Source organism: Lotus japonicus, chromosome 4 (assembly GCF_012489685.1).
Source record: "Lotus japonicus ecotype B-129 chromosome 4, LjGifu_v1.2".
NCBI lineage: Eukaryota > Viridiplantae > Streptophyta > Magnoliopsida > Fabales > Fabaceae > Lotus > Lotus japonicus.
Window position 1 is genome coordinate 77,300,785 of NC_080044.1, and position 12,551 is coordinate 77,313,335.

At 38.8% G+C, this 12,551-nt stretch overlaps 2 protein-coding genes across 4 annotated transcripts; one reads left to right on the plus strand and one right to left on the minus strand.

Annotated features, from left to right (window-relative positions):
- The first annotated feature begins 4,653 nt into the window (after nucleotides 1-4,653).
- LOC130713394 (uncharacterized) lies at nucleotides 4,654-5,058 on the plus strand. The gene has a single exon (XM_057563166.1). It carries the CDS (start codon nucleotides 4,654-4,656, stop codon nucleotides 5,056-5,058), a length of 405 nt encoding a protein of 134 aa, XP_057419149.1.
- A 261-nt stretch (nucleotides 5,059-5,319) lies between these two features.
- Nucleotides 5,320-12,551, minus strand: LOC130711419 (uncharacterized). 3 transcript variants are annotated; one of them, XM_057561018.1, is made up of 14 exons: nucleotides 12,275-12,551; nucleotides 12,071-12,150; nucleotides 10,878-11,036; nucleotides 10,157-10,370; nucleotides 9,666-9,752; nucleotides 9,438-9,577; nucleotides 8,672-8,752; nucleotides 8,481-8,545; nucleotides 8,054-8,226; nucleotides 7,394-7,524; nucleotides 7,198-7,285; nucleotides 6,478-6,691; nucleotides 6,231-6,331; nucleotides 5,320-6,047 (listed from the first exon to the last, which is right to left on the minus strand). In XM_057561018.1, the coding sequence occupies exons 1-14, from the start codon at nucleotides 12,440-12,442 to the stop codon at nucleotides 5,595-5,597; spliced, it is 2,154 nt and encodes a 717-aa protein (XP_057417001.1). In that variant the 5' UTR covers nucleotides 12,443-12,551; the 3' UTR covers nucleotides 5,320-5,594. The 3 variants fall into 3 exon arrangements, with proteins under 3 accessions (XP_057417001.1, XP_057417002.1, XP_057417003.1); XM_057561019.1 differs by having other exon boundaries at nucleotides 12,090-12,150; nucleotides 12,275-12,331; XM_057561020.1 differs by lacking the exon at nucleotides 12,275-12,551 and having other exon boundaries at nucleotides 10,878-11,014.

Here is a 12,551-nt window from a genome sequence, read left to right on the forward strand (position 1 = left end):
AGAGATCCGCCAATACTCACCTAGCAGGTCCTTCCGTTCAACAACTTCCGCTTCCGTGAGATGTCGTTCACCCGCCAATTCATCTAGTGAATTCATTTTCCCAACAACCTCGTTCCTTTTGGTATTTATATTTCCAAAAACATCAGAATTCCACTGTTTTAGGAGATTTTTTAACAGTTTCAGTTTCTCCTTCATTACAAAAGCCCCACACCCATGAACCACAAGCCCCTTCCAAGCTTCCTCCAAAAAACCACGAAAGCGAGGATCACTAAACCAGCAATTCAACACCCGGAATGGCTTGGGGCCCCAATCCTGGTTTAACAGTTTTAAGACCACTGGACAATGATCGGAGAACTCTCTGTTTAGCACCTGCTGTATGGTATTAGGCCACAAAGTCAACCAGTCCATAGACACTAGAAACCGGTCTAATCTACTCATAGAGGACCCATTGGGTCTAAACCAAGTGAATTTGCTGCCGGTTAAAGGGACATCAACAAGTTCCATCTCATGAATAAAATCATTGAACTGTTCAGAATCTCTCCTAGATTGTGAAGAGTCAGCCAGCAAACCCCTCCTCTCCTTTGCATTTCTGACAGCATTAAAATCGCCGACTACACACCAACATAGGATCGAATTCCTCCTTTTCCAATTGATAAGTTCAGCCCACAATCTCCTCTTTTCCTCAGCATTACAAGGAGCATAGACATTCAGAATTATACACATATCACCACTAGAACTCAACCTGCCACGCAAGCTAACCCACCTTGACTGGCACTGAACATCTTCTACTACAATAAACCCCTTTCTCCACACACACAACAAGCCACCACCCCTGTTTACAGCAGGAGAAAACGCCCATTCTACTTCCTCATTACCCCATAAACTATTACAAAGAGAAGCATCAATAACAGATAATTTAGTTTCTTGGAAGCAGGCAATATCAATCTTATCCCTCTGAATTAATGATCTAATAGACCGCCCCTTCACCCCGCTTCCGAGCCCTCTTGTATTATAGCTGAGCAACTTCATTGATTCACTGAATTTTCTCCCCCATCATCATGTTGTACGTTTTCTCTGACATTTCCATTCTCATCCCTTGATTCCATTTCCACTATTCTGTCAACCATTAAGTTTTCATCTCCATGAAATCTTACCCCCAATTCCTTCCCCCACGCCCACAAGTTTCTGGCCTCATTCTCTTTATTCTTTAACCATCTTGTATTACCACAGCTCAACAATCTTGAATGGATGGCGGAATCACTAAAGGAGAAGAGCACTCTGCGCACCTCCTTCCGTGTTGCTGCACTGTTCAAAGAGCCTCTACATTCAGCTACAGCAGAGAGTGGAGGCATACCTCTGAGAGAAACGTGACTTGAGGTACCTTGATTCGCCATAGCCACACCTTCGGAAAAGCAACCCGGCAGCGCTGAGGCTAGCCCTGGTCGATTCAAATAACCCACTCGATCACCACCAACGCACAGAGCATCAAATCTGTTGGAGCTCGGATTCGAACTCCCCCCCACTGCCACCCACGCAAGATTGAGAGTCAGGAACAACTTGGGCATCTTGGGGAGAGAGGCAGGTTCTTATCTCCCCTTCCTCAAGAGAATGCTGGTTGGGAGTGGAATCCCTAATAATTGGGGAAAGAACGTGATTGTTTGTCTCACCAGGGGGTGCATAGTCAACCAAGTTACAATTACTGGATCCAAATACAAGACCCACCTCAGAAGCATGATGGCCCGCTCCACAACCCGATCCACCACTAGAGCCCATCTGATTTAAAATTGGTCTTTCTGCTTCAGAAGGAAGTGGGCCGCAAGGAATAAAATCCACAAGAGGAGGACCCACATTTGAATTGCTAGTAACAAAATCAGGGTTTGTCCTTTCTACCTCCAGCGTTACTGGTTCTGGTTCATGACGGCTAGGCTCCTCATTATTTTCAAAATTATTGGGAACAGATTCCAACCCCTCAATAATTGCATCATTATTCCCACTGTGATTACCAATATTCTCCAAATTGGGTGGGGGTAGTATTGAATTGTCATTAATTTTCCCACACATATTCCCAAGCCCTGAAACCTCTCGGAGGCCCTCGTCTTCATCCCCGCGCTCGCCGTCGCCGGACTCCGACGTCAGAAAAGCATCCTCCTGCGACGCCCAAACAGAGTCTTCACTATCCTGGGAAGAATTCTGACAAGCGCCACAGCAAGCCTTGTTACCCTCTAAGCACATAAGCTCCTCCATCAGTCTGATATTATACTCAATATCATTGAACTTCATCTTAAAAAATGATAGGACAGGGTCCATACGGGAGGTTCGAACACAAATCCTTGTTGCATCCAATCTTAGGAACTCACTCGTGTCCCTATCTACAGCAATAACCTCACCAATATTCTTAACCACATTCTGGAATGATTTAACATTCCAAAGATGAAGCGGAATACCTTCACACCTGAGCCAAATCAATCTATGCTCCAAAACCAAGCAGTGACTCCAGGGACCAACACTTTCAAAAATTTCATCTAGCCAGTCCCCGGACTGATTCCACAACTCCTTTACGTTAAAACCTTCCTCCCCTGAAAGAAGTACAAGATTGTCACCCAGATATCTAGCTTTCACATACTGCAGACCTTCCAAGATAAACAAGTCCTGAAGAGCATTTGCCATAGTCACATTTCGCAGTCTTCCCACTAAACTGTTTGCCAACCACGAGTCCACCTTTTCTTCTACCTCTATGGTTATTTCTGGGGCTTCCTGACCAATGGGATCCTTGTTTAATTCCGCTGGTGTAGGTATCACTTCCTTAACGATTCTACCATCTAGAGCCTCCTTATATGTTTGACGTCCCTCCTTCTTCGAATGAAACTCCTGGGTCGTCGTCTTCAAAACAGGATGAGTCAGGTCAAGGTCACTCCTGGCCCCAGCTGCAGGGATACCATGAGTCTTGATATTACCAGCCCCATTCAATTTTTGGTCCCCTTCCCCCTTCTTGAACCTTGGCAGGTTGGCATGAAGTTTCATATTTCCAATCAAGATGTTATCCAGCATCCTCTCCAGACCTTTAGGGTCAGGCACGTCCCAGAATCGCACGAAACCGAATCTCAACCCCGCCTTATTTCTTTTGGCCGGAATAACAACTTCTTTGACCTTGCCATACTTCAGGAAGACTCCCCACATAGCCTTCGCATCAAAATTCTCTGGAAAGTTTGTGAAGAAGTAGGAGATAGGTATATGCTTTCTCCTTCCCCTAACCAGCTCCCAACCATCACCATGCTCACCTCTCACGCTCACACCATTTCGCTCATATCGCTCTCCCGCTCTCACCCACTCTCTCTCTACTTTCTCTCTCATCTTTTTTACCCTTTTACCTGTTGTATTTGTTAATACTAGTTAGGGGTGTACAAAGGACGGGTTGGGACGGGTTTTGGTTAACCCGAACCCGGCCCTAAATATTGATCGGGTCAATTCATAGACCCTAACCCGTCCCTAGACCCGAAGCAACCCGACATTATGCGGGTCCAATTTAGGACGGGTCTATGTAGGACGGGACCGGGTTGGCCCGAGGGACAATAAGTTTAAGACTATTTGATACTAATTGTAAGATTTAAAGATAATAACATACTAAAAGAGTTATAAGTTGGAACTATTTTTTAGAAGAAATAACTTGAAAGGATCCAATTCTTTCATAATCTATTGCACTTGAGAGGTTTACATTTTGTTTGATCATTTCTTCACTTGTCTCATATATGCATAATACACACACGTGATTTTCTCTTGTTAGAGCATGAAAGTGTCCATAGTTTGACAAACGTTTATTTAATTCATAAGATAAATGTTAAACATTTTAATTTCATCTACATGGTAAGATAAATTTGAGCATCATGTATCACATTTTAATCATTATAACAAATTAAAATTTTATAAAATATATATGTGGGACGGGTCGGGTGACCCGAGTGTCAACCCGACCCCGACCCTACCCGAAGTTGGATAACTCAAAGATCAACCCGAACCCGGTCTCTTTTAATGATTGGACCGGGTTGAACCCGGCCCTAAAGGCTTGGACCGAGACGGGTTGGCGGGTATGACCGGTTCTTGTACACCCCTAATACTAGTGATCCCTCCGTCGTTTGTACTAGGATTTTTTCACTTTTCGTGGTACGAGATCTAGAAATATGTTATTGTTCTCACGTGTGGTGCCTTGACTGGCCACATAATCTTCTCCACAGTCAAAGGACCAATGTTGATTTAGTTGCTTTTGTCTCGTAACTCGTAGGTACGTTCCTTGGAAAAAATGTTTTCCACATAATCTTGTTCACATATTCGATATATTAATCAAATCACTGAAATTCGTTATATTTATTCTAATATACAATACTAGTCGTCAATAAGAATAAATGTTATTTAAAAAAAAAAAATTAAAATATGAAAGATTAATGTGTTTCCCAATTCGTAAAAGAGAATGATGATTGGTTAACTTAGCTATAAAGTACTCTTGTTTAGGATGACAACATTCTCAATTAGTGCAAACAGGAAGCTTCGTGCGAAAGACTAGTTATGCATTTCCAATGCATTTCATCTACGTCTAATGCATCTATAAAATGATTTAGAACGCACGCACGGAAATGAAGAAAACAACAACAACAATCAGATATGAAATGGTCAGAGTTAGAAGCAGGGGTAACAGGGTGCAAGGTGCATCCAAATAACAAGCAACTACCTGGTGTTTGCTCTTCTTGCTTGAGAGACAAACTCTTAATCCTCTCCAACAAACAAGCATCTTCTTCGTCTCCTCCTTCTTCAAATTATATGTCTCCGGCTTATCGCGGCCACCACAGGCATGTTTCGAGTGTCATGGACTCTGTATCTTCTATGATTAGCTTGAATTATGGGTTGAAGAGGAGCAGGACCATTGCTTTTGCTTCAGGAAGCCTGCGCAGAGAAAAGGAAGTCAATCGGAACAAGAAGGAAAGTAAGAAAGGTGGTTTATGGTCCAAGCTACTCAGATTAACAAGAAAGAACACCAATGAGGCCTCCATGCATTCAGGCAATGAGTGAGGGAATGGGTTGAGTTTCTTTTTAAAGAGTTGAGTTATTTAGATCAACTTTTTTAAAATAATCATAACTAAGATTATTAATTCTTCTCGTCTTTCATACCTACTGTAACTCTAAAAGAAGAAAACTTGATCAGGCAGTAAACTCACGTAAAAAGGGAGATCCATAAGAATAGAATAATGCAATTGGGGATTCTTTTCAAAAGTATGCTATACGTAACCGTGGAATGAAATTATGAATAAAAATTAATCAAAGATAAGCAACACCATCTAATTTCCTTCTATGGGATTGATTTGTAACTTGTATTAATTTCTTTATAGCAGACAATCTTTCCATCTTTACATTACCTATTAACTACCAGAGAGAGAGAGAGAGAGAGAGAGAGAGAGAGAGAGAGAGAGGAGGTGAGGACAGCATGCAAGACATCCCCATTACTATACATGTTAGTAGTATGCACATGCATTCCCAGTTCAACTTCTTCCCCAAACTATGGATATCATCTAGAAGGGCCAGAAACATTGGCCCCCAATAAATAATCCTCATCCTTGTGATTGGTCAGACGAAGGCCGTTTCAGTCTTTGAAATATATCATCAAGGGACTCAGACTCAGACGAGGAAACACCAGAGCTCTTATATTCCTGTGTTTGCCGCATGGGTAAAAACCCTTTGTCCCCTACGTTGGCCTTGAAACTCTTAAAGCCTGTTTTCATTGCCTGCCATGTTGAAACCAAACTTGAGCTTCCACCACTATTACCAGTATAAGTATTGCCTTGATCAAGCAAGGAAACCTTAGCAGACTCTAAGTTTTCCTCATCTGCCTTCAATTTAGAGGCTAGTCTGTTTTGCTGTCTGATAGCAGAATACTTGTTGCTGATGGCCTCCCTGCTTGAACTATGTCTCCTTGTCTCTGCCTTTGAAGTTTTGGACATACTTCCATTTAATTCTGAATTAATTATAGAGGAGGTTCCCTTCATTTCAACACCATTCTTCTCCTGAACCATATAAGTGACAACATGAGTGAACTATTTGACCACAAAAGGAAAAGACCAGAACCAGGGTATAAAAAAGTCATATCGAACTGTCGAACTAAACTGCACATGTTGCATGAGATGAAAATAGTGAGAGATGATTTCTTCCATGTTTCTTATTTTTCTTTTTATGGGCATGTCACATACCATGATATTGTTGTTGGATTCAACATCAACACCATTGAAATTCCTTGCCAGGGGAACAACTTGCTCGCCAACTTCACGTCCTTGTTCAAGCCAACAACGTTCTACAAATTATATGAACTCAATACTCAGCATAGGCGCACAAAATCAATATCTCACATTATAATAAAGTTCGCTAATTTAGACGTGATTTGTCAATCAATTACTTGAACTAAAGTTTTGAAAGCCATAGAAGTCCGAGCTTGCATACCTTTTTGCAAGATGATTAATCCTGATGGATCGAAACCATCCATATCTTCTGCTTCAGTTTGGAAAATATATCTCTTCCAACTCCCCAGAAAATCAAATACCCTGTCAAAGAAGTTGCTTGCAACCAAAATGGTATATATGCACATAATAAGTGGATAGATTTTGTTAAATTTATCACCAAAGAAAGGGACAGCATTGTCAATGTTCCCCATTCGCTGCAATTGGTCATAAAATGTACCAAATTAGAAAAACAAAATAATAAGTGGAAGGAAAGAACGGAAAAAATATTTTGATACAATAATTTATTAGTTAGCTTATCATATCATTTGCAATCAGAACAAAAATAAGAAAACAAACTTGGGCCAGTAAACTTAATGAAGATATAGCTAAGTGCATTTTGTTGTGCACCCAATCTGTATGGCCATGAAAATGGCAATTTCCAGGATTATTAAGTTATATGATACTTGCTCAAGAATATTGGAGATACCTTTCAATTGTTGTGGGATGACTTTCAAATATCATAGAATGTCTTTAGAATATATTGTGCCATTAATTATGCATCTGAAAGTACTACTTAAAGTTGTCTTCCTCTCTTATACTACTTCAGTAACTTCACCCTAAATCTATAGTTCTTAACAATAATATATGTCAAAAGCCCAAAACTTTAGTAAGAGAATATTAAAGTCGAAAGCAATACATGAAACCAAGACAGAAGAATTACCTGTTCAAATATAGTTGTTTTATGGGAATCAAGGCGAATGAGATTGAGAAAGTTGTATGAGATAGCGGGAGCATAACGAGCAATCATACTGGGAACAAGATAGAGAATAAATTATATTACAAGATAGCACCAGCAGCTCAAGAAATAAAAATAAGTAGCATTAGCAGAGCAGTAGCAGTAGTGGATAAAAACTTACGCGCAAATCATAAGCAAGCTAACTGAGCTGGTCCGTCTGGGTGTGAACGAGTAAAACATCAGCATTCCAATTTTGAACAAGGAGTAGTATGTGCAGATGCACATGTACATGAGAGGAACAAAAGCAAACGCCTAAGGAAGAAATTGAAGATATGTGATTCAAAAAGCTGCTTGTCTTTATTTTAAATGATATGGTAAAAATAAAGCATTTAATCGAAGTAAAGACACTCTGATATTCCATGAGTAATTTGTTTGCATTAATTTCATCTATAACCCAACTCCAAGATTGAATTTAAGTTCAACATGTAGTAAATAAGATATCGTGTCAGTAGCACAAACAAAGAGGATACAAGTATTTTGCTAAAAAAAGTAAAAAGTTCAGCAGAGGCCCACTCATATTAAAATGCGCACACACACACACACAGAGCACATGCAGAGGTGCAGAAAACCAACATGCACCCTAGAAGAGCCGAAATTATTCAATCACAAATAAGTTCATATCAGACATCTTAGGCTTCAATTATCTTCAAATTTTAAAAGCATTTTAATATTCTAGAATGAAATCTTCATCCTAATTTATTTTGACTAGGTGGAAAAAAATCATATATAAATACAGCATCTCAGTGTTACCAACCCTTAATCTCTAAGAAACTTGGTCTACCTGCACAAGCACCTCCCTTGTTCCCACAGATTTTATCAGAATTGAGAAAAGTGAAAGATCAACACTAGGTAGAAGAGTTGCCTCGGCTAAAAGGATTGCAACCGACATGATACCAAGTATAACAGCCAAGCCTTTCTGGACTTGTTTTCTTAAAATGCACCGCCAGAAAAATTCTGCAAAGAACCACCATTTATTCAGAAGCCTATTTGAAATGCTTCTATTTAATACATTCCATGTGTGTATGTTATATATATATATAAGAAATGAGAATGTGGAGTTAAACTTTCATAGTGAAATAATAGAAATTCTTCTATTTAATAATTTTATTCAGAAGCCTATTTGAAATGCTTCTATTTAATACTTTTATAGACGAGTTGCCTCGGCTAAAGTTAGGAAAAAGTAGGTTAATAGAAATTCTTATAATTACCTAAAGTGTCAAATAAAGAACCTAACTTTCCAGGTCGAGCAGGCTTGATGCTGGAAATATATTTCCTGAAATGAGTGTTAAAAATTGCATAAGGTGAGCTGAAAGAACCTTAAATATGCTAGAGGATATTGAAACAGGGCGAAAAAAATAATCAAAAATCAACAGAAAATAAAGCATAATTAGAAGGAAACCATCCAGTTGAGTTGCGGCGTTCATAATTCTTTGTCGTATCTTCCAATTCAAGGGCTTCTAGTACGTAAGTCATATACTCACTGCAAAACCAATGATATAAAGAAAATTCTAGAAGAATTAGGTTTAAGGATGTTATTAAAAAAGAGAGCTATAACCAACTAATCAAGCTTCCATATATACCCAGTCAATAGTTTCTGATGTGGAAGGTTGGACAATGCCAATGAACAAAAGAATTAAAAACCCAGTAAAGCTTTTACGGAATATATACATTGAAATAGTGTTTTCTATGACCTGATCTCTTCAATGTTCAACCTTTAGGTGGCAAGAGAAAATATATTTCTTCATTGGATACCAAAAGAAAGCCAATTTTTACAAGGCCTTTCATATTAGTAGAAGCTAGGAAGCAAAGCTAAAACTGTTCTTCATTCAAGTGAAACCAACCAATCAACCAAAGCAGTTATAAGAAGATTCATCAGTGGTTAAGTTAATATGGTTAAAAAAAACTAATGCATGTGGCCATGTAAGAATGAGAATTTTCTAATAATAATTTAATTAATACACAGTAGGCAGTGTCATTAACATGAACATAAAATAAATGAATATTGCCGTATTAGGTGTTTATATTCCTAGAAAGAATAAAACAACCGAATTTACCATTCCTCGGTAGAATGTAACAACTGCATTTACCATTCATGCCAGTTGTAAATGATTGGAAACATTTTTTTGAATAACCCACCTAAAAGACTGAGCTGATCATTTTCTTACCTTTTATACCTGTAGTACTCCTCAGCAGCTCCTCGAAGATGACGTCTTAGTGTTGCCATTGACTTCTCATCAGTATCATAGTCCATATCACTTCCCCCAAATTGGCCACCTTGTGGTTTGAAGGATGGGTCTTCCCTAAACTGGAAATTTGAAGGTTATATACAAATACAAAGTGCAAACAAGGATCGATGCTCTGTAATCAGAAACCAAGGAATACCAGCTTGTTACCATTTGAGTTAGCATTTTATCAACTACATCCATGTATGGTCTCAGTGGATCGCGCTTGGACATCTGCCTTGATGTGGCTTGAGCAACCTACAAAAATAAACCATCATTAAACTTCAAGATTTTGTTTATGTTGTGATAACTAAACTTATTAGCCTCGTCTATTGTCCTGCATCCCCATCCACAACCCTAAATTATATGTAACGCCACCCTGCTTTGCTTATAAGTTTAAAAATTACTAGATTTTTAGTGTATCCAGAACTTAAAATTAAACCAACTAGATTTGGGGATGACCAACATAGGGGTAGGGTTCTATTATATGTTTATTATAACAATAAGACACAAGTTACAAACAATAAAAATCAGTTCTTATTTTGCTTGCAAGAGATTAACAAAAAGTTTCACCTCTGCACATCCAAACTCGGAAAACAGAAAAGATAGAAATTTAAAAACTACAAAGTAACTTTTACTGGCAACATTTACGGACCACTTACAACAATAGCATTCGAAAGTTCATGATGTGCATCGTCAAGTTTGACAGCCATTTTAGCAATTTTGTGGGAAAGGACTTTCTGGCGGGTGGTCCAGTCAGAATTTCTCCAAACACCTTTGGGAATTTCACTTAAACCGAAGCCAAGAAGAAATGCACCAGTAACAAGTCCAAAAGTATTCGAACAAGCCATGGCTAATCCCAAAATACTTCCACTCCTGTTCATAGAAGAATAAACTCACTAGATATTAAATAAAGGAACAAAGTGGGGGCTTCAATTGAAACCAAAAAACAAACACACATGCATATGTAGAAATGAATAAATAAATAAATAAAGGTCTATAGCAAATGCATGGCTTTAGCAGATAACGTAGTGCATTACAGATGCCCATAAAAACTGGTTCATGCAAATCCTCATTACAAAAGAAAAGAAAGAGTGTTCGGGCACAAACTCATGGAATACATCAGCCATGTCAAACTATGTAGCCAAACATAGCGAAAAAGAACCTGACAGAATATGTCATTGTAAATATTCAAGAAGAAATAAGTTATTATGCGTCCAGCTTTGAGGACACAATAGAACTTTAAAGTGAAATCAAGAATATTTGTTAAACAATACTAATTAGAGAACTTTAAGCAGAAGTATCTTAAAGCTAATTTCATGCAACAAACATCTAAAACATAGTTCAAAACAACTAAGGTTAGTTAATATGATGAGAACCAACCAGCTCTTGTGCATCATAATGAGTAGAATAAGTCCACAAAGGCCAATGAACCCCAAAATTAGATAGAAGACTAAGTTAACATGTACACTAGTCTTCAGTCTTTCTGATACAGTGAAGTCCCCAGCATCTTCAAAACCCTGAATAAGAGGCACGACCGCCCTGTTTAGGATTCACATAATTAAATACATGAGCACATGCACATCTCCAATCTGTACATAAATACCTCCTTCAATGCTTAGTGTGTACTAAATAGGCAAGCATATAAGAAGATGAGAAGTTAACAATAAGCAAATTAACAGATAGCACATGCACAAAATCATCTATTTTTTACAAGTATGCAGTCAACATGTATGTCAGTATGTGCGTATTATATATTATCAACAAATTGAATACAAAGATATATCTTTGATCTTTATATTGAATTTCTTGATAATTTAGAAATCAAAATATAGGACTGACCAAATGGAATAAAGGACAGAAGAATAAAGGAAAACAAGGCATAGCAGATGGAGCAGTAACAGAAGTTGTCACGTGGATAAGAGTAGAAACACAATGGGTTAGGACTTAAGAGGTTAAAGTTGTTAAGAGCAAGGGTTTAGCTTAAATAGTAGGATAGGGGTAGAAGAGGAAACATTCAGAATTTCGCGCAATGGGAAGCTGAGCAGTAGCCCATCCTAAAAAGGGGGAATCCTTTGTTGAAGAGGAAACGCTCAGAAGACAAAAATCTCCTTTTTCTGCTTGTCATTCATCCTACTATCACAAAACTGTTTTACTTTTTTTCCTCTCTTCTTTGTGCATGTTTGGATACACGGTAGAAAACCACAATGAGACCAAAATCTCTAATGGTAGACAGTCACAAAAGCTAAGGGGAGTTGATTCATGTCCATCGCGATTTAGGCTTCACCGTGTATCCAAACATGCACTTTATCTCTCATCTCTCTTACTCTTGGGTTAACGCAAACAAAAGATTATAATCTGAATTTAATCTAATATGAGTTGATACTAATCATAGAGATTCTCACTAAATAGCTACTTTGGCTCAATCCTATTCCACATCATATAAATGACAAAGTATATAGCCAGCCAGGTGAAGCTGAAATTTGGTCCTTTCTCAAATCTACAACTTATTGAACTAAAACAAGAGGTTATGGAAGTATTGCATTCACAATATAGAAACTTTTCCATATGCGTACCAAGTAAGCAAAAACGTACTCCAATAAGACCAGCTCCAAAGGAAAGAAATGCCTCCATTCTCAAGCTGGGAAGATATTGTCTGCACGTGATAAAGAAACAAACACCATTATGTCAATGAAATCATCATCGCACATGCGATTCTTCAACGATCAACAAATTGTTGAATGAAATTGGAAAATCGATGAAGGAAAAAGCAGTAGTACCGCCCAAATGTCAGCAGGGACGAGGATGATGATGGAGAGGGAAGAGAACCAGGTGTATCCAACGGTGAAGAGGACGTAGAGAGGGACGTCAGGGCCGGCGAAGTACCTGAGCGTGAGAACCACCATCCCCATTGTGAGGGGCAGCGAGATCAGGTAGAACACCCACATCTCTCTCCGTCTCCGATGAAGAGAGGAATTCAGAAACGTTGATCGATTCGCAGTCGCAGTGACTTTCCTTCCCGGTAAAGTACCAACTGTACTGCGTGCACTGCACCAC

Bases quoted from the DNA above. Each gene is read 5' to 3' on its own strand.
- LOC130711419 (XM_057561018.1), bottom strand. From the start codon at position 12,442: ATGTGGGTGTTCTACCTGATCTCGCTGCCCCTCACAATGGGGATGGTG. The intron at 9,753-10,156 runs GTAAGTGGTCCG...TTATTTTTGTAG, and splicing joins AACTTTCGAATGCTATTGTT to GTTGCTCAAGCCACATCAAG. The intron at 6,048-6,230 runs GTATGTGACATG...TATATGGTTCAG, and splicing joins AATCCAACAACAATATCATG to GAGAAGAATGGTGTTGAAAT.
- LOC130713394 (XM_057563166.1), top strand. From the start codon at position 4,654: ATGAAATGGTCAGAGTTAGAAGCAGGGGTAACAGGGTGCAAGGTGCAT.